The sequence below is a fragment of the Armigeres subalbatus genome, chromosome 1, assembly GCF_024139115.2.
Source record: "Armigeres subalbatus isolate Guangzhou_Male chromosome 1, GZ_Asu_2, whole genome shotgun sequence".
Classification (NCBI taxonomy): Eukaryota; Metazoa; Arthropoda; class Insecta; order Diptera; family Culicidae; genus Armigeres; species Armigeres subalbatus.
The window spans coordinates 55,692,678-55,720,231 of record NC_085139.1 but is presented as its reverse complement, the minus strand read 5'-3'; the positions used below and the strand labels follow the sequence as shown (position 1 = coordinate 55,720,231).

Here is a 27,554-nt window from a genome sequence, read left to right as displayed (position 1 = left end):
GTTTCATAATTAACGATGATTTTATTATAATTACTTTTATTAGTATTAGTTAGGATAAGCATCATTAGGACCTAAGTTGTCTGTTGATGAATCAAACAATAAAGAAGATATGTAATTCAGAACTTTTTCCGTACCGTACATTAATCAGATTTTAATTACAATTTGTCTAGAATTTATTATAAGCATTTTAAAATGATCTTCCTATGCTGTGCTGTAGGATCTGTCAAAGTTAACACCGTCGTGTGTCTTCTTCTTATTTTTACTTGGATTCGTCTATGGGGCCGGGATTTTGATTTTCCGTGCCCAAGTCCCGAGAACATCGCATATATAAAAATGTAGGGAAAAACACCCCGGTCAAAATTCCCGAGGTGTGAGGCTACCAAACAACCAGACTTCCATACTGTTTGTTAAGGTCACTCCTGACGGAATCCAATTTTCAAAGTCCTCGCGTTTTCAAGGGCACACCATTCGATACGGAAGCAACGCACAACTGTCATTTTTATTTTTTTAGCTTTGCTGCGTCGCAGCATGCGTGAAAAAATAAAAATGACAGTTGTGCGTTGCTTCTGTACCGAATGGTGTGCCCTTGAAAACGCGAGTACTTTGAAAATTGGATTCCGTCAGGAGTGACCTTAAAGTACACGTAAAGAAATAACCTTATAAGCTATATGACAAATCATATGACAAAAACCTATTCGAAAATACTAATACACCTCACCCCAACTAGCGAAAGCCGTTTGCTAATTGGGGCGTTTTGACAAGCGTCAATAATGTTGTTTACTTTTTGCATCGAACAAAGGAAAATTTTACGCTTCAGAAAATATCGATCCCGCCAAACACGGAAACAAAACTTCAACGCGTTTTTGATATCACATTCTGACGTTTAGCCGCTTTTTAATTGGGGTTCGCCTCAATTAGCGAACACCCAACTAAAAAGCGCCCCAACTACACTGAAGTTAAATCACCATTATATTTTATGTGCGTGAATCACATAGAAATGATTCGACTGGCTTTACCGCTACTTTATGTGCAGCATTTAAAATGTATATACAATATTGCCGATTTCACCAATTTGAAGAGTTATGTGTAGATTGTGATTTGTCCGCTTCTTTTTCTCACACCCACTCTCATTTCGGGTTGATCGATTTTTGTTACTGAAATTTACCCAATTATAACCCATTACTCGTTAGTCACATGTCAGCGTGTACACTAAATCGATTCCCGCCATGATTTGACGTCTATTTCTGAAAACAAATTGAGCACTCACACACAAATATTATACACGGAAAATCTAACGTTTTTGAGTGTATTGAGTGTGAGAAAAAGATGACTGTGAGAAAAAAAATCTCGCAAAACTCTTAGGGTGAAATCAGGAGTGATTCAGTTTGATTCTAAATTTTCGACCACTATTCTAGTTTGCATCTGGAGCAAAATAGAACAAACTCGCTGGTTTCCCCAGCAGTGTTCTATTCATGTTTTTCAAATTTTCAATTAATTGAAATCATTATGTTACTGCCAAGAAAGGCGCCGGAATTGCAAAGTGGATTGATCCGTAGATAAAATGACGCATCCATACACCAAAACAATTGAAAAATATTTGAATCTCGTGATTCAATCGTGGTTCAAATCTGCAGAAAATAGAACGGAGCGTTATACCAGTTTTATTTTTTTGACAGTTGACTGGTATAAAAACTGAATCTAGAACAGCTGCTGGGAAATTCAATGTTTCAGATTCATATTCAAACTGACAGCTCCGAACGATTTGAATCACTGCTGATTTTACTCTAAGTGCAAAAAGCGCAATATAAAGGTATTTTTTTTATTTTCTATTGGGCCCAACAATGAATTTTATGTGCAATGATTCATGGTTGAAAACTATCAGTACTGGCACATAAAATTTAAAAGAGAACAGTAAAAGACTTTTTCGTAACAACATGGTGGACTCCTGCACTCAAAAAAATCTGCACGTTCTTTCCACCTGAAAAAATACGTAGATTTTTTCCACCTGAAATTCACGTAACTTTTACCTGATTTTCCGATAGAAATTTCATTCTACGTGAAAATCAGGTAAGTTCTACCTGAGTTTTGGATAGAATTCACCGGACACGTAAGTTTCACCTGAATTTTCTGAAGCATTTGCAGCTACGTGTGCACGTAAAATGTACCTGAAAATTCAGGTGGAAATAACGTTTAGATTATTTGGAGTGTGGCAGCACGCGGAAATTTTCCTCTGGTGATGAAGTAAGTAAATTCAATCAATTGAAAAGAATAACTTCTCATGATTTTTGCCTTTCTCGTATACTAAGTATACGGTAAAGGCTATATGATCGCTCCAAAAACAAACTTTTTATAGAAGGCCCGGAGACCCATAGTGTTATATACCGATCGACTCAGCTCGACGAATTGAGGTGATGTCTGTGTGTATGTGTGTGTGTGTGTGTGTGTGTATGTGTGTGTGTCTGTGCGCACCCCACCCAAAAAAAATGTCACTCATTTTTCAGGTACTTGTCCTTAACCGATTTACTCGCAACAAGTTGCATTCGACGCAGGATACTCTACCATTGTTTCCTATTGAAAATTGGTCAGATCGGACTATGGGCTCGGAGGTTATGGCCAAAATACCACTTTTTTTTATAAAAAAAGAAGTAAAAAAATGTCACTCATTTTTCAGGCACTTATCCTTAACCGATTTACTCGCAACATGTTGCACTCGACGCAGGATACTCTACCATTGTTTCCTATTGAAAATTGGTCAGATCGGACTATGGGATCGGAAGTTATGGCCAAAATACCACTTTTTTATAGAAAAAATGAGTAAAAAAATGTCACTCATTTTTCAGGTACTTATCCTTAACCGATTTACTCGCAGCAAGTTGCATTCGACGCTGGATAGTCTACCATTGTTTCCTATTGAAAATTGGTCTAATCGGACTATGGGCTCGGAAGTTATGGCCAAAATACAACTTTTTTTTTTAAATGAGTAAAAAAATGTCACTCATTTTTCAGGAACTTATCCTTAACCGATTTACTCGCAACATGTTTCACTCGACGCAGAATACTCTCCCATTGTTTCCTATTGAAAATTGGCCAGATCGGACTATGGGCTCAAAAGTAATGGCCAAAATACTATTTTTATAATGCACGAGAAAGGCACCATCACCGCTAGGTGGATTAATCAGGGTTTTTATTTTCAGTTTCGTTTAAACTCATGTTATATATGTGTATTTTTAGTGTATATGCGAAACGAATGCTGGACGTAAACATCAACAAGTTTCTGCTGTGCCAACGGGTGCTCAAGAATCACCAATTCGGCTGATCAACAATCCCTCCATTTCCCAGCCATTTTCCCACGACGCGACGCAGCGGTCATTGATTTGTGTCAGTTATGTTGGGGAAACGATTTTTATCATAATAGTTTTGGTGAAAAGCATACAGGCAATAATTCCGTACATCAATCCATAGGAATAATATCTGGCATTCACTTTGCTCACAAACATTACATGGCAATGATGGCACGAAGAGGTTGTGTGATTGAAGACCATTTGCAAATAACGTAACGTTCTAGAGGTTGAAGGGGGTCAATCGGAGGAAGGAAAAACAACTTTTCAATATCCTAAATTCCTGTGAGTGAGTTGGGGTCAAAAATAACAAATTTGTAGCGTTACGTAATTTAAAAAAACTCCGACGACAGCGGTCTTTTTTAGAACTGTCGCTACTGTTAATCTCTGGGAAATGATCTGCATTGCAAAAAGTTTTTAAGACATCGCATTATGATTATCGATACATTTTTCTAGCAGGAAATAAACAATTATTAATTTATAATCAAATTTATTGCGTTTTATTTTGCAAATTTGGTTTTGAAATCCAAACAAAACTAAAAATAATTTATTTGGTTTATCAAGCAGGCTACATGAAAAATATTTGCAACTGCATTTAAAAAATAATTGAATTACATTAGTTTTGCATTTATTTTATGTGTGCGTCGCACATAAAATGTATCAGTCACAAAATTTCATTTTTTTATGTGCATGATTAATAAAAAATATTTGCAAAGCTTGATCGCAAAAATATATGTGCGCTGCACATAAAATTTAAATGGAAATTAAGCTCAGTGATAAAAAAACAATTAGCGAACGTTCACTGTACATTATCATTAAGCGCCTGCTTTATTGGCAAAAAAGTATTAGCACGTATTAGAAATAATAACAATAAATAACATATGTATAAACACGAGAAAAACAGCTATACTCAATCTCCCCCATAAAATCTTAAGGATTATTCTCGGATGAATCTCTTTTCGACCAAAGCTTCCAAACGCTATTGTTGTTTTCCTCGTCGTCTTGAAAATAAACAAACAAACTGACTGACAATGAGACAAAAAAACCGAAATATTTGTAAACAAAAATATTAGCCGTTGGCCAGCTCAAGTCAGTGTTTTTGCGTGACCGAGAATTGCATAAAATTAAGTGAATTTGCTAATTTTAATCAACTATTGAAGTAGATTGTGCGTAGACAAATTTAATAGTTAGTTAAGTATATATCTATAGTTTATAACCACCACCATCGATTCATGGTAAGTCAAAAACATTTCAATATATCAATGTCGCGGAGACGAGCCAGCCTTGGGCTGAAAGTCTCTTTAATAAAGATACAAAAAAAAAAAAAAAAAATATATATCAATGCGTACACCATTGGCCAAAATATAGAAAATCTACATCGTAATCCTCTGCCAACATCAGATTTTGCCATGGTATCCACTGCACTGATTGTAACTTTACAGATACGTATTCTGACCTCAACAATCGAATGTATAGCACGAACTCGTCCTAATATTGAATTTTATATTATTATAAGGCATTTTATGAGACAGATTGAAACAGCTGTTTGCCTTGTGTTTATCTACTTTGACAATTAGTGGGAGCCCGTTTGTTTGGTAGTTTCGCGCTAAACATTCTGATGGGTCCAATAATCAATTCTGCCTGTTTTACTTTTCGTCTACCAGGGTTTTATAACAAAGTTGTTCATATGATTATTAAAACGTTTCGTTAGATAATTCATACCATCGCATCTTAAGCATGAAATGCTGAAGAAAACACGAATGAAAAGTAAAACGTTAAAAACTTTATTTTATGTTCGGACCTAACGGAATCCTTACGCAGAGTCATACCAAAACAAAACATTAGAAGTAAATAATCGGGCCACCGCGAAATGTCTCATAAAATGCCTTATACTGATCTCTACAAGTGAAGACATTCCACTTTAAAGCTCAAAATAATTTTTGCCTTGGCAGTGGTCCACTAAAGAACAACATGAATTGTAATTGCTGTTATTTAGGCTAATTTCCACCCAGAAACGGCTTAATTAGTAGCATAATGACAACATTGGCTTTGCTTGCCATTGGTATGCTCCAAACTATGCAGGTTCAGTGATATTGGCAAAATCCAAACCTAAACACTGAGTAACTTTTATTTATCATCAGACTAAGGCCGGAGTGGCCTGTGCTGCACATAAAAGACTTCTCCATTCAGCTCGGTTCATGGCTGCACTTCGCCAACCACGCAGTCTGCGGAGGGTCCGCAAGTCGTCCTCCACCTGATCGATCCACCTTGCCCGCTGTGCACCTCGCCTTAAGTACTGACTTAAGTACTGAGTAACTATAAATACTTATTATTAGAATACAAAGAATATAATTTTGAATACTTCATTTTTGTTTACTTTAACATAAGCGTTTATTCACTAAGATCCTTATTCTATCTCGGCTCAAAACGGAGCCAAAATGGCTCAGTCGAGGTAATCACTCCAGTAATCCTTTTGGCAACATCTGGCAATGGATCGCCCGGTCGCTGTGTCACATTGAAGTTCTGCATCAAAGCGCTAAACATCAGAAACAATGTATTCCTGGCAAAAGTTTCTCCCGCGCACAGTCGCTTCCCCGCCCCAAAAGGTACCGAAATGTCCTTTTTGAGCGAAAGTTTGCCAAACTCGTCCAAGAATCGCTCCGGTCGGAAGCACTCCGGATCACCCCAGAATTCCCGCTGGTTGTGAATTACGTCCAATCCGAGCATGACGAAGCAACCCTTCGGGATGTCGTACCCACACAGTTTGGTATCTTCGAGCGCCACGTGGGAAATGCCAGATGGGACGAGGGTATCGCTACGGAGTGCTTCGCGAAGAGTTGCCTCTGTGTAGGGAAGGTTGATTCGGTCGTCTAACGCCGGCAGTCGTCCACGACCGACGACGTCGTCCAGCTCCTGTTGGACCTTTTGGGCGACTCGGGGGTTCAGCAGAAGACGTTCCAACAGCATCGAGAGCTGGATGGCTGAACCGGATATGGTCGGGATTAGCATGTCCCACAGGATCATAATCAGTTGATCGTCTGTAATGCAAAGAGAAGAAAGTTAATGCCATGGACCTCCATCAAGATAACGACCTACATTGAAAAGTAAACGCATCGCCTTCCAGGGGCTTAGTTTGCTTCATTTCGCGGATATAGCGATCCAGGAAGCACCGGGTATGGTTCACGTCATACGAAGACAGATATTTTTCGACCATTCCTTCTATCATGTCGTTCATTCGATCGTTCACTTCCCTGAGGATTCGATAGTTCGTGGCTTCCGGAAAGTAGTCCTTCAACCACGGCAGGTAGCTCAGGATGGTTCCGTAGTCGTCACCTTTCTGCTGAAAGTGGATCGCATGGCGGCCAGTGCTAAAGAAAATAAAGAAAACAAGGTGAATTAGATTTTTTTACTTTTCAATATAATTTTATAATCACTATCGTTCCTCCGGAAGTTCCTCCAGGAATTCCTCCAGAAGATCCTCCAGGAATTCCTCCGAAAGTTCCACCAGGAATTTCTCCGGAAGTTCCTTTAGGTATTCCTCTAGAAGTTCCTCCGGAAGTTCTCCCACGAATTCCTTTTCAAGCTGCTCCAGGAATTCCTCCGGCAGTTTCTCCAGGAATTCCTCCAGAACTTTGTCCAGCAATTCCTCCAGAAGTTCCTTCAGGAATTCCTCCGGAAGATCCTCCAAAAATTCCGCCGGAAGTTCATCCAGGAATTCCTACGGAATTTCTTCCATAAATTTCTCTGGTAGATCCTCCGGAAGTTCCTCCTAAAATTTCTTCGGAAATTCCTTCAGCAGTTTCTACGGAAGTTCCTTTTTTGGAAATTCCTTCAGTTTCTCTGGAAGTTCCTCCGAAAATTCCTCCGGAAGTACATCCAGGAATTCATCCAGAAGTTCTTCCAGGAGTTCCTCTGGAAACACTTTCAGGACTTCCTCCGGAAGTTCCTCCAGGAAAATCTCCAGAAGTTCCTCCAGAAATTTCTCCGGAAGGTCCTATAGGAATATCGCCGGAAGTTCCTTTAAGAATTTTTCCGGAAGTTCCTCAAGAAATTCCACTGAAAGTGAATTCCTCCGAAAGTTCCTCCATGCATTCCTCCGGAAGTTCCACCAGGAATTTATCCGGAAATTACTTCAGAAGTTATTCCAGAAATTTCTTCGGAAGGGCCTCTAGGAATATCGCCGGAATTCCTCCGGTAGTTCCTCCAGGAATTCCTCCGGAAGTTCCTCCAGGAAGTCCTCTGGAAGTTCCTCCAGGAATTCCTCCGGAAGTTCCTCCAGGAATTCCTCCGGAAGTTCCTCCAGGAATTCCTCCGATTCCTCCGGAAGTTCCTCCAGGAATTCCTCCAGGAATTTCTCCGGAAGTTCCTCCAGGAATTCCTCCGGAAGTTCCTCCAGGAATTCCTCCGGAAGTTCCTCCAGGAATTCCTCCGGAAGTTCGTTCAGGAATTCCTCCGGAAGTTCCTCCAGGAATTCCTCCGGAAGTTCCTCCAGGAATTCCTCCGGCAGTTCCTCCAGGACTTCCTCCGGAAGATCCTTCAGAAATTCCTCCTTACGTTGCTCCAGGAATTCCTCCAGAACTTTGTCCAGGAATTACTCCAGAACTTCCTTCAGGAATTCCTCCGGAAGTTCCTCCAAGAATCCCCCCAGAAGTTCCTCCAAGAATCCCTCCGGAAGTTCATCCAGGAATTCCTACGGAATTCATTTCATAAATTTTTCTGGTAGATCCTCCAGAAATTCACCCAGAAGTTCCTCCTGAAGTTTCTTCGGAAATTCCTCAAGAGGTCTTCCGGACGCACCTCCAGGAGTTTCTCTGGAAATTTCTTCTAGAATCCCTCTGAAAGTTCTTCCAGAAGTTCTTCCAGGAATTCATCTGGAAGTTCCTTCTTGAATTCGTTTAGAAGTTCCTCCAGGAATTTCTCCGTAAGTGCCTCCAGGACTTCTGCCGGTAATTCCTTCAAAAATTCTTCAGAAATTCCTACACGATGTTTCAGGATGTTTGATCAGGAAATCCCCGAGAAGTCCTGTAACTACTTAAATAACAACTCATTGAATTTCGCCTGAAATTCTCTCTGGAGTTTCTCCAAAAACTTCTACAAAAACACTTCATAAATTACCTCGCATACTCTATAGAAATTACAACGATGACTCTTCATATACATCCTCTGGGTTCCTTTGGAAGTTCATATAAAATTCCACTACATCCACCGGAAAACTTTAGTACGTACTGTCGAAGATGCTCTAGGGGCAATGCCTTGAATTCCTGAAGAACAATTCCCTTTTTTTTTTGAATGATTAAATGTCATGTGCATTTTGTTTGAAAATATATTGTTGGGTTTGACCGAGCAAGCGTTGTACAATAAGTGGTTCTCCAACAAACAATTCAGGCTGAATAAGCTAATTTTGTAGTTGAGAAAGCCTGTTTTAAATGAAACAAGCCCTTCATCAGCTTTCAATGTTGTTGGGTCTAGACTTTATTGGACAAGTGAATAAATGCTGCATAATTGTAAAAAAGATAATAGTTATAAGCAGTACTGCAATTTCTCATTTTCAATGAGAGATGTCACACGATGTTTACATATCTGCCTCTTTCAATATCTATAGAAACGCGAAGATGAATGGCATGCTACAAAAATCTCTAAAAACATTTGTTCCGTGACAGGGCTTGAAAGTGTGCAATATCTGCTTTATTTGTGTGTTCATTACTACTGGCAACTCGGTGAATCATAGGAATATGATTAATTTATCAACTAGTCACTATTCTTTGCATATATCTTTGAAATAAGCTTGAAATATTAATTTTAAAATACAGCAACGCATCCTTTCATGACAGCTTTTCAGATGAAATTGATCGAATAACCCACGATTCTTCCATTTGGTCGGCTGATATATAAAAAGAAAACGCTTTGCTCTCTGTCTTATGACGATAACGACCTTAGCAAAGTCTGAAAGCATAATGAGAGCATATACAAAACATATTTTGATTTTGACATCAAAATGATTTATAATTTGTTTTCAAATATGAATCATCATGATTGAGTACATATTTTTATTTCATTTTGCTGTATATTACTAAATAGAATGGTAGGACATCAAAATGTGTACTTATTTTGTTATCAGACGTGATGTTGCTGAGATCTATCAGTTAATTATACGGAACTTCCACTGAATCTTCGGAATTTCCACAGAAAGTTTTGCGGATTTCTTCAAATTTTAATCGGCGTGAAAAATTATAGATCAGCGGCGTGGAAAATTTAAAACCGGCGGCGCGCCGATGCAAAAATGTCGGCGGCGGCGGCGTGTTAAAAACTGTCGGCGGCGGCGGCGTGGCGCGGCGGCGCACACCTCTAATCACGACCTTTTGCAGTACTGCCCATGATTTCATAGGCTGAAACATTTCAACTTGGCTGAAAATATTTATTTCCAACAACAGCTAGATAAATCGAGACAGGGAAAAGGCCATCGGCGTGGTAGAAAATATTCGGCAGCGTGGACAAATTTCAAATGGCGGCGCGCCGATTTATTTTTGACGGCGGCGGCGACGTAAGAAAATCATCCGCGGCGGCGGCGCACAGGTCTACATCAAACCCGATCAATACACACCCATATTTCATGGTTTCAGGTCAAATAATTGGTCCATATGGACGTCATCTTGAGTTTCGGTCCGCCATCTTGGATTTCGAAATGGCGTCGAACATCGGTTTTCGAGTTCTACTCATCAAGCCTGATCGATAGATACCCATATTACCCACAAAACAATAACAAACGCGACGCGAGCAGTTGTATTTCGTCCGATTAGTTGTTTAATTTCCGTTTTAAACCTAAATAAAAGTTCTATGTGTATATGTTTTTTGTGAAATAGAACGACATTTTATTTGAAGAATAGAAAATAGACAGTGAACCGTGGAGTTTTTGTGTGTTTCTGGACTATTTTTGTTGCCTGTATCAAACGTTGAACAAGTGCACAATGGAGAAGAAAAAGTGTGGAGAATGTAAACATGACATTTGCGATCTCGAACCGTTGTGCTGCGGCTTCTGTGAATCGTTTTATCACATCAGCCAGCAGTGCTGTGGAATCAATATTCGGGCGATAAAAGATTCACTCCTGTCAGGCAAGGCGCTGTTTATTTGCCCTCCGTGTAGGATCGAGCTGAATGGTCGTTCGATTCGCTCCTATTTTGCCGACAATAACAGTCAGGGTTGTAAATATTCGGCAGCACTGGATGAAGGTGATGTTTTTTTATATCATTTTTTTATTTTCTTCCTGCTTTGAACTCAACCTCACATTCCAGGAGAGGCAGAAAAGTAAACAACAGAACTCACATCACTCACAGCGCCGCGAAGATGAAATTTACCACAGCAAAATGTACACATTCACCCAGCAAATTGAAAAAATTCACCACGCGTTTAAATGGGCCACTCACAGTCATACGGTAAGGTGCGAACTGAGCAGCATGTCAGAGCGACTTGTGAGTGGCTGAATGCGAAATTGAATAGTCGGCGTTGGAAATGATTTTTCGGCTGCACCCAGTCGCACTCACCACGGCGGCGATGAAGGCGATAGCAGATTTTACTGAGATCCATGTTTTTCACTGCATTGACTGTGAAATATTTCTGCCCTGATAACAGTAGCCAACCATCGGTAATGAATCCACACGATCAAGCACTCGTTGATTTACCTGAACGTGTTCAGCAGCTTTTTGATATTGTTGCTGACTTAAGCAAAAAAATCGATGTTTTCACCGGTAAGTCGCAACAAGCAAAAATGGTCTCGGTGCCTCAGGATTGGCCACGACTTGGAGTGAAGCGCCGTCGAGAAGATCGACGAATGGAAATGGATGCACCCGTTGCCAGTGGAACTAAGCTTATTGATCTCAGCGATCTTTCTATACCATCCATCATACAAGCACCGCCACCGGAAAAGTTCTGGTTGTACCTGTCCGGACTGAATCCTCTCATTACCGATAATGACGTTCAGTTGGTCGTATCTCGCTGCTTAAGCACTGCTGACCCTGCTGTTGTGACTCGTTTAGTTCCCAAGGGAAAAGATGTTTCCAACATGTCATTCGTCTCCTACAAGATTGGATTGGACCCGTCTCTGAAAGAAACAGCACTGGATCCAGCATCGTGGCCATCTGGAATGCGTTTTCTCGGCCCTTATTGTTGAAAACAATTCAGCGCTTTGGAATTTCGGGTTCTGCTTACAAATGGTTTGAAAGCTATTTGAGTGACAGAACTCAACGGACTGCTTTTAACGATTGTGTATCAAGTCCCGTGGAGAACACGCTCGGCGTGCCACAGGGAAGTGTATTAGGGCCTATTTTATTCATTATGTACATAAATGACATGCGACGAGTCTTACGATTTTGTGATATAAATCTTTTTGCTGATGACACCGTGCTGTTCATTGCAGCTAAAAACCTAGAAGAGGCCGTTGCACACTTAAACGAAGATTTGCATTCTCTAAGTAGATGGTTGAAATATAAACAGTTAAAATTGAACATAAGTAAAACTAAGTTCATGATAATTTCGCGGAACCGAATAAGTGAAAATGTCTCTGTTATGATGGATGATGAGGCAATTGATCGCGTACGGGAGATTAAATATCTTGGCGTGATTATTGATGACAAGCTAATATTTGACAAACATATTGACAATGTTATCAAGAAAATTGCCAAGAAGTATGGAATTCTTTGCCGATTAAAACACGATTTAACCATTGCTAGTAAAATATTGTTGTATAAATCAATCATCTCTCCTCATCTGGATTTCTGCCCGTCCATCCTATTCTTGGCTAACGGTACACAAATATCGAGATTACAGCGTTTGCAAAATAAAATAATGCGCTTGATTTTGAGATGCAATAGGTTCACTTCCTCAACTTTTTTGTTAGACGCCTTGCAGTGGCTGTCAGTGAAGCAACGCATTGTTTATTTGACTATGGTGTTCATTTTTAAAGTAATTAATGGTTTGCTGCCTCGATATTTGTGTGATCGAATTGAAAGAGGAAGTGACATTCATAGATATAATACGAGAAACGCGGTTGATGTAAGAACACCTTTCTTTATGCATGGTGCTTCACAAAATTCATTGTTCTACAAGGGTATAAATGTTTTCAATTCGATGCCTACACACATCAAACGTGCAGCGACACTAGCACAGTTCAAGAGACAATGTATTTCACACGTCAAAGCTGCATTTTAGACAGCTACTCGACAATTTTTTAGCATTAACTAATTTAAGTTTTGACGAAGTTTTACCTAACGGATACTTTTGTGTGTTTTATTTTAATTTTATTTATTGTTTTTGGGGCATTAACGACTACAATGATCGCCTCGATGATGATGATGGATTTTTTACTTTCTTGACGTTATTAATAATTTAACTTTTCTTTGTGTAGTCTACAAGAGTTTGAGCCTCGCGCGCGAAATACAGGTATAAATTATTTCAAATTTAATTTTCATGTGCCACATTTTGATCTGTTTGAATGATTAGGAGTGAATGACTTTTGTATGGTTACTGCTGAAAGAGTTTTGAATGTTCGATATAGCTATCCAGTAGATTGTTTCGCGGTTAAACTGAAACTTTTGATATCGACGGAGCGGTATCACAAGTGTTGGTGCCTGTATTGTCGAGAATCATGAATACTATAGATACATATAAGTTGTTGAGCGAAAATTGACTTGATACGCGATTCCTGGTGAAACTTTTGAAATCTGTGCGAGAGGTATCACAAGTTTTGCATTTTCATAGAGCTGTATGTATCACTACTGATGTTTTAGCAAGATTGCAGTTTTGGAAAGATCAGTTTTTTAAATATATATTTTTTGCTGTATAGTGATGTAAAATATTCAAATTTATATCTGTGATAAGAAATCGGATCGTTTTTCTTTTTGGAAATCCGATTAAATGCATATCAATTAATTATCTTAGAGATAACTCGTCTAGCTCAAACCCTTGTAGGGGTATGTGGCGGGACCATCATCATCATCATCATCATCATCATTTGTGCAGATCCAAAAAACTGAAGCCTCACCCTTGCCCAGCTGTTCTCTATCACGTTGCTGCATTGGAACCGGGACAGCATGACACAAGCATTGAGGAAGTCACAATGCCCCCCGACCCAGTCGCGCTTTTTGCTGATATCCACCATCGCCATCGTCCCGGTCCTGTGGTCGGTGTGGGCAGAGGTGACTTCCGACATGCTTCCCCAGGCGAGTATATTCAAATTAATGAGCGTTCGATACCTGATAATTACTTGCCTTCCAGCCATTATCAATCAATGCCGGACGAGAGTAAGATATGGTTGTATTATCAAAATGTACGCGGGCTGAAAACTAAGATTGACGACTTGTTTTTGGCGGTAACGGAATGTAACTACGACGTGGTTATGCTAACAGAGACTGGATTAGACGACAGCATCAACGATCTTCAATTATTTGGAACAGCATTCAATGTGTATCGATGTGATCGATCCCCCCGCAATAGCAGAAAATCTCGTTTCGGTGGCGTGTTGATTGCTGTTTCTCATCGTTATACCAGCACTCACATCGTAACAGTCAATGGTCGCGGATTGGAACAGGTCTCTGTTTTCGCTTCCCTTAAAGGCAGGATTGTGCGTATGTGTGCAGTATATATTCCGCCAGATAGAAGCAAAGATGTTGATACAATCAACAAGCATTTGGCTTCCGTTCAGGAGTTAATTGACATGGGGTCGCCAACCGATACGCTACTTATTTGCGGCGATTACAATCAACCGCGAATGCATTGGTCATCGGATGAAGAAGGAATTCATTGTGTAAATTCTTCTCAACTGCCCCTTACATCATCTACTTTAATGGACGGAATGGATTACCTCAATCTCGGTCAAGCCAATCTTGTGCGTAACTTGCTCGGCCGTACACTGGATTTGTGCTTCTGTTCGTTCGAGTGCCCTGCTGTTGTAGATTGCTGCACTGCTCCTTTGCTTCCACTGGACTCTCATCATCCATCGCTTGAAATTTCAATTCCAGCCGTAACAACTAACAATGATTCGTTACATGTACCGCCGGATGTCTCACTAAACTTCCGTAAAACCGATTTCACGGCGTTGCAAAACTATCTGCTGACTGTTAACTGGACGCAAAGTCTCTCATCGAATAGTGTGGACGAAATGGCAGAGACGTTTTGTGCAGAAATCGTGTCGTGGCTGCACTCTAATGTACCGCATAAACGACCTGCAGCGTCACCTGCTTGGAGCACCCGTGAATTAAAGGAACTGAAACGCACACGTAATGCACAGCAACGTAAGCTTCGAAACTTACGTACCCCGGAGACAGTACGTTGTTTTCATCGAGCCAGTAATGCATACCGCCATCCAGTGTTGTCCTACACTCAAGGCAAAAAATTCTACTCTTTAATTTTACTCCATCTAAAGGATTTTATAGTCTCAACTAATTAAGTTCAACTAATAGAAGGATATTTGAATTTTCTAAATGTCATGGCAAACTGTCATAAAAATGCACTCCAGAGCCACAGGAGCGCGCGCGCTGAAAATACACTTCAGTGAAAACACTCCAGTGTATTTTCAGTGCGCGCGCTCCTGTGGCTCTGGAGTGCATTTTTTTGACAGTTTGCCATGATATTTAGAAAATTCAAATATCCTTCTATTAGTTGAACTTACTTAGTTGAGACTATGAAATCGTTTAGATGGAGTAAAATCAAAGAGCAGAATTTTTTGCCCTGAGTGTAGGACAACACTGCCGCCATCTGAACGCATCTTTGTACAAATCGCATGTGTTACGAGTTCAGTCAAACTTAAGAAAAACCCTAAAGGATTTTGGAGTTTTGTAAATTCCAAGAGAAAGTCTGAATCTGTCCCATCAACCGTTTACCTAGATGAAACGGAATCTAGTTCAGCTGCAATGTCCTGTAAGTTGTTCGCGAAGCATTTTTCATCAGTTTTCTCTACCGACGTAGCCTCTGCACAAGAAGCTGAGTTAGCGGATCTAAACGTTCCGATGAATGCAGTTGACCTTGAAACGTTTACGATAACCCCAGAAATGATTATGGTGGCAGCATCAAAGATAAAGAATTTCTACTCTCCTGGACCGGACGGCATTCCAGCCGTAATATTTCGTCGCTGCATAAGAGCTCTTACACAACCCTTGTGCCACATTTTCAACCGTTCATTCGCCGAAGGAAAATTTCCTTACGTATGGAAACAATCGGTAATGATGCCGGTATACAAAACGGGTGATCGTCGTAACGATTATATAATTTTATAATTATATTCGTGTTGGGTGGCTTTATAATTTTATAATAATTTATCTTTCCGGGAAACTTATTATAGTTCTAGAGCGAGTTTGATAAGGGGTGGCAACTAAAAAATTGCGATGAAAAGAATGGCTCGGGAAAAAAAATAAAAATAGTGCAGTTCAATCTGATATATGTCATACAAAGAGTTGTCCTTAGTCTTCAAACTTAGACTAATGAATGTTGGCATATGATCCACGGTTCGCCGTGCGGCGCAGCTTAGTCTTGCTGGTATAACATGACCGCTGTACGGTTCTACCAAATCGATTTTCGGAATGCTGCTTCTGATCCTGCTTATGCGTTGCTTCATGTCGTTGGCATTACAAACACTTTTGTATACAATGGAGCTGAGTAGACTAGAGATGGAGCTCAGGAGCTGTTTGGAAGATTCGATTCCTTACATTGAGCTGTTGAACCGTGGATCTTTTTTAAAGAACCCCATCTCAGCAGCTTCCCTAAAATTGATGACATCATTGTCATAAAGTTGAACACGCGCCTAGAGAAACACCCAATGAGAATAGATAGACCAAATGCAAGCGTATTAGTGGATGATAGAAAATGTAAACAGCAAATGGTGACGTACATATTGGCATGGGTTCTTACACTCAGCGAACTTGACTATCGAAATTCATAATTGGCGCCTTATGAATCTTCGACTGATTATTCCACCAACAGTGCTTCTTATACGCAGTTACCTTCCCGAGTATTCAAGCGTCGATGGGCGTGTGGTTTACATACCGGCCTCCCGACCCCGACGTCCATGTTTCGAACCCAGTCTGCCGCACTTTGCTTTTTTTTAAATGAAAATCATCGTTCATAAGGCAACATATTGAAATTCATACCGATTCCTTGTGGCAAATTTTCATAAGGCGTTTGGTTGAAAATCATACGTCCATTTTCCTCAGTGTACGGGAGCTCGTTCGAATGTAGTAGTCTTTTTCGCATACACACGAAAGGCATGCACACAATATATGATTTCCCATACCTTAGTATTTATTTACATTCAGTTACACTCTCGAGCGTACGCACTCCAGTACACGCGCTGTTGTATTTTGTACAACACAATCGAAAATACCACGCTCGCGCTACACAACACAAGCGAGCTTGTATGAGCATTCCAGTCCAGTACCACGCACGTTCTGAACGTTTATTATTTGCACCTCAAGCACCGTCAAGCCAAGCGACAGCACCATCTAGCAAAACAACAGAAAACAACCGCCTTCCATCGCCTTCACAGCCTTTTTGATCACACACCTGACGGAAAAGGAAGTGAACAAAAAGGAAAGGAATGTGGATGGGAGAACAAAAGGAATGTTTGGAAAAGGGCCCTTAAAGAGGGCATACAACGCATAAGCGTACAAGAGCTTATAGCTCCTTACCACAACGGGTTATGAACAACAAAATACTCTGAAGGTTCAGGTTTCTGAAGTCAATTTCACTCAGTAAGTGTTTATCAAATATTTGGAAGCGTGATTGTGCATAGATTGGGCAGTTACATATTAGATGATAAGAAGTTCCATAATCGGATTCACAACTATCACAAACAGATGATTCAACGCGTTGAATATTTGCCATGTGATAGTTCAGTCGGCAGTGACCTGTCAAGGCCTTGACTAAGACACTGCAATTCTGTTTAGACAGATTTGCTAAATAGCTTGCTACTACTGGAGATGGCTCCCGTATGGACAATTTTGTGTGATGACATGAATCCAGACTACTTCAATGCCATTTGTGCTGAGTGACAGCCCAAGAGTTGCTCAAAAGCTTCACCCAACACTTGGATATTGAAATAGCTGGCTCAGGACCAATAAAGTCATGTGATGCTCCATTACGAGCTAACTCATCAGCCAATTCGTTTCCAGCTATGGAAGAATGGCCAGGTACCCATATAAGGTGTAAAGTATTAACTGAATTCAGTTCCTCAATTTGAATTCGACATGCGATTACTAACTTCGACCTTGAGTTGGCCGAGCCAAGAGCATTAATAGCTGCTTGGCTATCTGAACAGAAGTATATTACTTTGCCCATATTGCGTTGCAGCAGTGCAGATTGCACTCCACACATGATGGCAAATATTTCCGCTTGAAATACAGTGCAGTGTGACTGTTCCAATCTCAGCTCACGCGAATAGACGCCTGCACTTGCTCTACCTTCGAGGAGGGAGCCGTCAGTGTAACAAACAATGCTGTCCGACATACTTCTCTTCAAATAGCCAGATGTCCACTCATCCCGCGAGGGGAATTGTGTTGAAAATGTCCTATAAGGAAAACTACTAACGTGTGTGAGATCACTTGAAGCAAGGCAAATTTTGTCCCAACTAACCATAAGCGGTAACAACAAAGTGTGTGTAGAACTGCGGTTTACATGATTCTCTTCCATAAAACCGAGTACCCATAGTCGGTAAGTACAAGAAAATGCTTCTTGTTTGAGATGTATGTGTAGTGGGGCCACGTCGAAGAGAACTTCGAAAGCAGCCGTGGGAGTTGAAGAGAACGCACCAGTCATTACCATTAGGCACATCCTTTGAAGATAGCCTAATTTAGACTGAATTGTCCTCACTTCCCCTTTTTGCCACCACACAAGACATCCATAAGCCGAAATTGGTCGTACAACTGTTGTGTAAATCCATTTGATATATTTGGGCTTAAGACCCCAAGTTTTACCAAAGTTTCGTCGGTATTGACCGAAAGCCATACACGCCTTTTCGATTCTGAATTCAATGTTAGGAGTGAAGGAAAGCTTTGAATCCAAAATTAGACCCACATACTTTACCTGATCAGTTACATTGATTTCAGATCCAAAAAGATGTAATGGGCGAATACCATTACGGTTACGTTTTTCCGTGAAAAGAACAATAGATGTTTTATTCGGATTTACCGAAAGCCCATATTGGCGACACCAACTTTCAACTACCTTCAAGAGCATTTTGCATCAGGTCGAATAAGGTAGTAATGCACAAACCCACTATCAATGTTGAGTAACCTCAATAGCGTATCTGCAACGAGATTTCACAAAAGTGGCACCTTCAATATCTAAGAAAGCACCCAAGCACGATTGCTTTTGAGCGAATGCTTTCTCGATATCGTACACAACCTTGTGTAGAAGAGTCACGGTGGATTGGTAAGCATGTTAATTAACATGAAGAGGCATATTTGCCAAACAGTCATCACGAATATGATGATCGATAATACGTTCTAAGCATTTCAGAAGAAATGAGGTCAGACTGATGGGTCCAAAACTCTTTGCTTCTTCATACGAAGCACGTCCTCCTTTTGGGATAAACTTTACAGTGACATCCCGCCAGGATATGGGAATATACCCAGCAGCAAAACTGCATACTAAAAGCTTTTTCAAAACATGTTTGATATGCTCAAAACCTCTCTGAAGTAGAACAGGATAAATCCCATCCTCCCCTGGAGATTTGTAGGGAGCAAAACTGTAAAGTGCTCATTGAATCGATTCAGTAGTTATGATTCTACGCGCTTAGCCCAAGACCCATAGCTACATGAAAAGACATCAGGATCATCCGAAGATGTTATATCGACACATCCAGGGAAGTGCGTATCAAATAAGTGCTCTAACGATTCTTCATCAGGAAAAGTGTAGTCGCCATTTGGCTTGCGAATTTCGCTAACTTGGAAATCCTTGGATCTCGCAAGAATTTTATTCAATCGACTGGCTTCACTCAAATGGGAAACATTTGCACAAAGGTTTTTCCAGCCGGATCGTTCAGCAGATCGTAGAGCCTTCTTGTAAGCTTTGCGGGCCAACTTGAAAGAATTCGTCCCTGCTGAATGGCGTCTGTTCCAACTCCTTCTACACTGCTTCCTTAGCTTAGCCAAATCGGAATTTCACCAAGGAATTCCTCTTGAGGTTTTTTACAGAACGCAAAGGGCAAGCTTGCCATTTCTTTACTGAAAGCAGCAAAAAACCGGGTTCACTAGGTTACCTAGGTAGAAGCTACCCTTGCGAAAATAGGGTTCCTGCACCAAAGCCACTTGGGATTTGCCATTTTGCATAAGTCTACAAAGATTAATCGTTGCTGTTATTTTATGCTGAAGATTGATTTGAGCTATCTTTACTGAAGCCATTGCGAATTAAGATAATGCACTCCACAACTTAGTATTAATATGAACAGCAACGAAGTTGCATAATGTTCATTAAAGCACCCATTTCGTTGGTATGGAAAAGTAGGCCGTTTTATGACTCAACGGAGAACTGTAAACCAGGTATTATGATCAGGAATTGCAAAAATATCTTTTATTCATTCACATAAAGTCATATTTCTGTGAAAGCATTATTTTTCTGAAAGAAAAGCATTGAAGTCATTCCAATTTTTTAGTTGCCACCTGTTAGGAGACTCAACTGTACTTTCGAAATTACTGTTTCACGGCGGTGCACGGTGCGGCTCACCGCAGTGTACTCTACACCGAAACACCGCGGTGTTCAGCTCGATCTCCGCGTTGAATTTTTGACACCGCACGGTGCACGGTGCTGCATGCACCGCAACGCAATGGTCGATCGTTATAAAATTCAATAGTGATTAACAAGACTTTGTCCCCTGTTGAATGCAACTTGTTGCGAGAAAATCGGTTAGGAATTACTATATGAAAAAGTGGCTAATGTTTTTCGGTTTTCGTGTGCACACACATATACACACGGACAGACAGACATTTGTTCAGATCGACGAGCTGAGTCGATTGGTATATAACATCATGTGTCTCCGAGACTTCTATAAAAAGTTCTATTTTGGGGTGAAATGATAGCCTTTCGGTACAACTTTGTTGTACGAGAAAGGCAAAAAGTGTTCCATTAAAAAAATAACATGCACTTGTATAGTAAACAATCTTTTTATTCCATAATGCAATTTATATTTAAAATCATGATCGTTTATAAATAGTTATCGTCCCTGCCCGATCGTGCGATAGCTGGTGATCGATCATTAACCCGTGTTCTTCATGGGAGATCCGGTTAACCGCTTGTCATTGCCAGTAGAGTTCTGAGTACGATTTTGTATTTACTAGCACGTGTTCAAGCACTCTGTAGCCGGAGTTCTTTTTTGCAGCTTGCCACCGCTCTCTGGGAAGATTGTTCGCCATTTTTTGTAGTTCACTGTATCACTGTACCGTTCTCGTGAAAAATTTCCTCACTGATGAAATGATGAAAAAAAAACAAGCTTTATATACCAAATGACCAATCAAATCACCGCAAACCAAGTTCATATCGATAAACCATATTCATATGGTACGATAACACCTTTGATCTCCTCCAAAACAAGCAAAGCATAATTGTAAAAAATTGTTTTGATCAATTTTTAACGTCCTTTGCACCAGTTGTCGCACTAGTAGTGGTCCCAATTTGGCTAATCCCATAGGAAAACAATGGGATTTTCCCGATTTGCCAAATAAGAAACCACAATTAAGAATAGTGCCACATCTGGTCCAGCGTTCCTATCCAGCTTTCCACGCTCGGTAATGGCGGCTTATCGGTATGTAAAAATCAATTGGTCACTGTACTGTTTGACACTAGCTGGAGGAAAGCCCACTGGCGTTCCTGGGTGAGGGGAAGGGAAAAAAGGCCTTTTCGGCAGTGAGTTTTCCTCCAGCTAGTGTCAAACAGTACAGCGACCAATTGATTTTTACATACCGATAAGCCGCCATTACCGAGCGTGGAAAGCTGGATTATGAATTAATCAATTTTGAGGATAATAACAAATTTTATTGTGGTTTTCACAGCTGTTCTAAGGAGCAGGAAGTAAAACTTTTCGCTTGATATATAAAGTCCACTCACATGCCTTTTACATATTTTTTAAATAATAGTTGTTCTTATGTATGGCGACAATGGGTACACCCACCCTAATCATTCAACTGTGAAAAGAATACAAATTTCATTACAATCAATTTAGATATATTTTCATTGAAACATTAAACAATATTTTCAAAAACAAACATTAGAAATTCAACGATTTAAATTCATAATTACATACAACTTCAGCAAAAAACAATTTTTTTAAATGTTTTTTATTGTATTTCATAATCTACTATAGCATTACGAAAGAAAAATTTCCTCATGATGCAATCATTTCCATTTTTTTGTGGCCGGCAAAATGATACTACTGTACTGTGAAAAAAGCAACTGTCACTTACAGAGCCCTGAGAGGAATGAAATTTTAACCACTATACCAACAGCACAAACATCAGCGACTGAACATCATCTCAAAAGCGGATGATAGTCGTTATAGGGCATAGTCAAAACACTCTTCATATTCTTTATGCGATGAGATTCGGATGCATTGTCACGATAGGGAAATCGAATGACGACAAAGATTGATACCAAATTAAAAACATTTTCAAAGAAGCTGTTTTTCTTATGTTAAAGTGATAAACTATCATTTGCTTGTTTCCGTCATTTGGAAGCGGTATTATTCATCTCTAAAGCGAAGAGGATGACAAACCCTATGTTTCTAAAAGCCCAAATCTGACTCAATAGTTTTCGTACAATGCAGAAATTTAAGTCGATTGTTTAGCACAAGTGAACAAATGATCTACAAATTGTTCCAGCATCATGCGCGTTACGGTTCTCTTAGTTCGTGCTCTTGAAAAAGTACTGAAAAAAGCATGTGGTTTCTAAAATGGCCGATTTCTGGCTTTGTTGTATAATCACCTTAAAGACAATCCTTACGGAATCCAGAATGGACCAATCAATAAGAAAAAACTGCCGCTATGAAATGAACAGATTGCGCCACCGTAGACATGTTCTGTCAAACACACATGAATAGAAATATGTATGCGTATACAGTGCCGCCGTTGTTTTGATGCGGTGAGTGCAAAATGAGTTTCCTTGATTGATCCATTAGAAGTATTCACGTTTTCAAGGGCACACCACTGAATACGAAAGCAAGGCACAACAGTCATTATTATTATTTCTGCTATGCTGCGTCGCAGCATGCGTGGAATAATAAAAATGACAGTTGTGCGGTGCTTCCGTATTGAGTGGTGTGCCCTTGAAAACGTGAGTACTTCTAAATCTGGATTCCGTGAGGATTGTCCTTATATATTCCTGAAAATTGATCTCTGGATTAACGTTCAGGATGACTTAATTTGATTGAGTGTTTAGAAATATCAATCAATGTGGTGTAGGATTCAAACATTCCAGATTCATTTACATGCTCTCATAAGCGAAATCTTTTCAAGGTTTCGGGTATAGTAAACACTCCCATGAAACGTCTGTCATCCACGAACAACTCGCCTGAAGCCGAAAACATGGTGCTGCAACATGGTGCTGGATGTAAACATTGCCGGTTAAGCAATAAACACACGAAGTCAGTATGTCGAAATCGGATGCGTAAGCGACATGTGTTGTATTGTTAAATTATATTCAACGAGATGTATTGCATTGTTGCGTGATTCTCGGTGTGATTAATTGGCGCTTTGATGTTGCATGGAGAAGAAGAAGCAGAAATATAATATTTAAAAAATTTCGCACGGGAAAACATACGAAGATATCTCTGAAATTCTAGAGGCAATCTAATTAAAAACGGTAACAGTACGGGGTTGGACTTTTCTTATACTGTGTATTAAGTATGATATCCCAGAGTAAAAATTGAAATTGAAATATTGTGTTTATTGTGCAGTAGAAAACAAGTCAAACCCCGTACATATTTAATTTTTTTCGCCGAGGCCGGCTAAATAAATTGCCGAGAATCCAACAGCTGAGATCTCGGTAGAATTCTCGGTGAAAGTTCAAATTGCCGACTGGTCGTAAATCATACAAAAATAATCATCTGTCAAAAATTGCCGTACTGCTCGGTAATACATTACCGAGTCGATCGGCAAAGTGCTTTGCCGAAATTCAGCATATTATTATTTTTATTATTATTTTTTGTTTCATGTTTCAAAATACGAAATCAAATCAAAATATGAAATGGAAAATTTATTTTCGGTGCTACTTCTCTTTTATTGCTCAAAATGTTTTATTGTTCAAAATGCAAACACGTGTAGGTAAATATCAGCATGACTCTTCATCAGAAACTCTCTGTACAACACACCACGGGACCGTTGCCACGAACATGCGACCGTGCATTGCTTCGCGATGTAACATTGGGACTCAAAAATGGTTGTTTCTGGTTTGTTGCACCTACTCCGCCGCTCCGTATCCCTGGTTCCTGGATGGTATCCTTACGATGTTTAGCATGTCAAGTTTGGCTCCTTAGCACAGAAGGCAATCAGCACGCCTTTGCTGTGATTACATATATCTGTGTGTAGTTAACTTTAGTTGGAGGAAATCCACTGAAATTGTAAAAAAGCAAAAGTATGTTTAAAGACCGTCAAAATTTAACAGAAAATGGAAATTCAATTGAATGCTTACCGGAAAAATTTCAGCGATGATATTTTTTTCTTTCCACGTATGACCGATAGAGCAATACAACGCGCAAAAAAAAAATTTTTTTGACAGATGGGTTTGCCGAAGTTCAGTTCATTTCTAAAATGCCGAAACCTGTGGCAAAGTTGATTGCCGAATCTCAGTAGGATGAAGAAATGTCTTATTTATTAACGAGATGTCAGTTAAAATAATCTTTTACGGTCATGTTCGTCAATTTGATTTACCGAGCAAAAAAATATCGATTAAGTGTGTACTGCTTACCGTTTTTAATTAAATTGCTTCTAGAATTTTAAAGAAGAGTTTTAAAAATAATTTCGCATGTTTTCCCGTGCGAATATTTTTGATTATCATCTTTCTGCTTCTTCTTCTTCATGCAACATCAAAGCGCCAATCGCAAATTCTCTCGCTGCAGTATGAACGGAGCTTAAAATAGGAAAGGCAACACTAGCGCCACCCAATCGGTAGACAGCTTCAAGAACTACATCTCATTTCAGGGGGTGATAGTAAAGCATTTGAAGCATGTTGTGTGACGTTCTACAGTACAGAAGCAATGTTAAGACGACTTATAACGATAGAAAGACTTTCACTTAATTACTTAAAAGGCTTGAACCTTTTGAAAGAAAATTATGTAAGGTTGTTTAATGAAATGTTCCACCACTTTGTAATCAGATACGCTTTTCGACTTAAACTAACTCGTTATATGGCAGCTAAAAACATTTGTTAACAAAGTCACAGAAATTGTTAACAAATCAAAATGCAAAAAAAAAAAATGTGATCATCTGTGGTTTTTTATCAAGCAAATTTTCGAGTTTCGTCAAATTCGTTTCAACTTATTTTCCACAGCGTTTTATTTTGGTGGACCAACATAATAATGTATTGGAATTAGCAAACGCCTAACAAACATCAGTAGCTGATAAAAGTCTTATTTCGCTAAAAATAGGCTTCTTCAGCTAGAAACTTGCTTATCCAGCTCAAATTGTTTATAAGGCGGGGATCAAATTTCATAAGCTTCCCCTTTACTTTTATTGTACGAGAAATGCAAGATATGTAAGCAAGCGAAACACGAGATGAAGGTCAATAAAAGTTATGCATTATAATCAAAAGATATCAAACAAGATAAGCCTGAACAAGTCTCAGTTTGCATGAACAATTTAACTGTGTAGAGATTTATTGGTCCCATGACAGACCAACAGACCAGACCACAGATTTTATTCTGTTTGATCTAGGTTAGTTAAACTTAGTGATAACGTGTACTGTTTAACATTTTCATAAGGGAGGTCACGCATTTCAATTGTGCTTTTTAGAAATACTTTTTCCTAACTTTTAGAAACACCTTCCCTTAACGCAAAGACAGGATCACCGTCTTCGATCAGAAGTCGCAAGACCTACTTAACTCCTAGCTGGAACCGAGCATCAGAGGAGAATTTTCCGCTTCACGAAAAGAAATATCCTTACTATGGCGGCTTTGGTGACTAACGCCGCTTACCGCATGGCCACGAATCCTACATGACAATGACAACGGCTTCAGACAACGGTTGATTTTATATCTGCCGTGTATGAAAAATAAATGTCCACATTGCTTCCACTCACTAAGATTAAGTACTCACTCAAATAACTGTGCCATATCCTTTCGCTGGAACCGCTCCCCACAAATAACTTGAAAATACACATTGCCCAGCAGTCCGTAAAACACGTCTGGGCAATTCACATAGCCGTCCTTCGCGAACATCCGTTCATGATCATATTTCGCCCCATATCGAAGCACATCCAGCAGCATCATCATTTCGCTCCGCGTTTCCGCTTCCAATTCTTCGAAACGCCTTCCGAAACCATAGTCCCGCAAATGTCTCAGCACGAACCGCCGCTGCTCCTTCCAGTGTGGTCCTTGCGTGAAAAATATGCCCCTCCTGCGAAAGTTCCGCTCCCGCAGACGCGCCAGAAACAGATCCGAACGGCCATCGAATTCCGTCCGGGACAGAACCTCCTTTGCGATGGCCAAATCGTTCACCACAATCGAGGGATAGTCTCCCAAAAATATGCCCAGGATCTTGGTCCGGTAGAGCTGGCTCAGCCGTAGGGCGGCCTTGTGCAGGTGGCGATAGTTGATCATCAGCATGATCAGGTAGCTTCCGAGCAGCGGAAGCCGGGGCGGACCGCTGGGAAAATTTGGTGGTCGATCGAACATGAACCGAAAACAGCGATAGATCACTAGCCCGGTGGCCACGGCCCACAGGAGGTTGCTCGGATTCAGCAGCATTGTTGCTGCTTTAAGAATCAGCACACGCGGATGTCGTTTGAATAGCGATTAGAGACTAAACCTGTTCTGCAGCTACCGCAACTATTTTATAGCCGGTGTTTGTAACTGTTTGTAACAAGCGGCCCATCAGTAGATCTCATTATTGAATGGTTTTCGCGTGTCTCGGGTAATCGCAGTTTGTATTAAGATTAGGCAGCAGAGATCTATTCTGCTATTTGTTGCACCCAACGCCACTAGCCTAATGGACAACCAGGGCAATTTGTCTTTATGACGTCTTCTGTTTACTCTAAGTCAACAGGCGCCAAAGTTATGTTAAGAGTAGAGCAAAAGTTTCTTCTCGGTTTTGAGTGAGTTGCTTTCGGGTGTTTGTTATAGTGCTAATCCAGCCTATACGGTGATCAACCACCGATGGTGCATCGTGGTATAAAATAAATAAACTTATTTTAGAGTACAAATTATGATCGGTAGACCGTCCGAGCAGAAGCGACGATCTCGACAACAGCAGTTGATATGAACTTGGTATGCATAAGAGGTAAAATATCAAGAATAATAACCATAATCAACATGCAATTTATTTTCTGCATAACATGCACATTACCAAACGAATAGTAATGTGTTATGCGTTTGGTATTATAATAACAGCATTTGTTATGCCTGAATTATTTTCCCCATTACTTTTTGGTATAATTTTTTGGGTATTTTACCTTATATGCGCACCAAGTTTATAACAGTGTAGAGTATCAATAACAGAATTAGGTATTATTGAGTTATTTTCTTCTGCTCGGGTACAGAGGTGTGCGCCAATTCGAAAAACATCGTAATGATCAGCATCACGCCGAATGCAATGGTCCGAAAGGCGCCTGTAGGCGTCTTCTGGCGTCCGTATCATCCTCTATACTGAGGTACGGAGTTTCGGTATGGGGAGCTAAGCTCAAGTCGAAACCTAACCGGAAGTTGAATAGTGTGCTGCGTATAATTGCCATCCGAGTCGCGAGTGCGTGCGTACAGAACCATTTTGTCGGAGACAGTTTGCGTTATCGCCAGTATGATTCCAATCTGCATAACCCTAGCAGAGGATATCGAGTGCTACCAACAGAGAGAACCAGTAATGTGAGGAAGGCGGTGAGACTTTCACACCAAATTTATTTATCGTCGTCCATCAAACTGAATTGCTGGATTTGCTTCAGTAATTTTCCTGTTACTGAAACTTCAGCTAAGTTAGTTTTGTTCTCTGAAAATCCAATTCTTCGACATTGCTGAACATCCAGCAATGTATATGTCAAAC

The 27,554-nt window shown here is 40.1% G+C and overlaps 2 protein-coding genes and 1 long non-coding RNA gene across 3 annotated transcripts in view; 2 read left to right on the top strand and 1 right to left on the bottom strand.

The window, feature by feature from the left end:
- The first annotated feature begins 4,360 nt into the window (after window positions 1–4,360).
- LOC134225805 (uncharacterized) overlaps window positions 4,361–27,554 on the top strand; it is a 135,488-nt gene continuing 112,294 nt past the window's right edge. The window contains exon 1 of the mRNA XM_062706167.1: window positions 4,361–4,573. The gene's annotated coding sequence lies outside the window, so the exon portion shown is untranslated. The remainder of the gene's footprint in view (window positions 4,574–27,554) is intronic.
- LOC134208413 (probable cytochrome P450 304a1) lies at window positions 5,460–26,333 on the bottom strand. Its single transcript, XM_062684390.1, has 3 exons — window positions 25,620–26,333; window positions 6,435–6,706; window positions 5,460–6,376 (listed from the first exon to the last, which is right to left on the bottom strand). The coding sequence occupies exons 1-3, from the start codon at window positions 26,267–26,269 to the stop codon at window positions 5,751–5,753; spliced, it is 1,548 nt and encodes a 515-aa protein (XP_062540374.1). The 5' UTR covers window positions 26,270–26,333; the 3' UTR covers window positions 5,460–5,750.
- LOC134208414 (uncharacterized) lies at window positions 10,101–11,463 on the top strand. The gene is made up of 2 exons (XR_009978652.1): window positions 10,101–10,565; window positions 10,629–11,463. It is a non-coding gene; the product is annotated as an uncharacterized LOC134208414 (long non-coding RNA).

What these genes read in the sequence shown, in the direction of transcription:
- LOC134208413 (XM_062684390.1), bottom strand. Translation starts at nt 26,269, where the DNA reads ATGCTGCTGAATCCGAGCAACCTCCTGTGGGCCGTGGCCACCGGGCTA. An exon ending in GATATGGCACAGTTATTTGA is followed by an intron (nt 6,707 to 25,619) that starts GTGAGTACTTAA and finishes TATTTTCTTTAG; the next exon opens with CACTGGCCGCCATGCGATCC. An exon ending in CGATGCGTTTACTTTTCAAT is followed by an intron (nt 6,377 to 6,434) that starts GTAGGTCGTTAT and finishes TTTGCATTACAG; the next exon opens with ACGATCAACTGATTATGATC.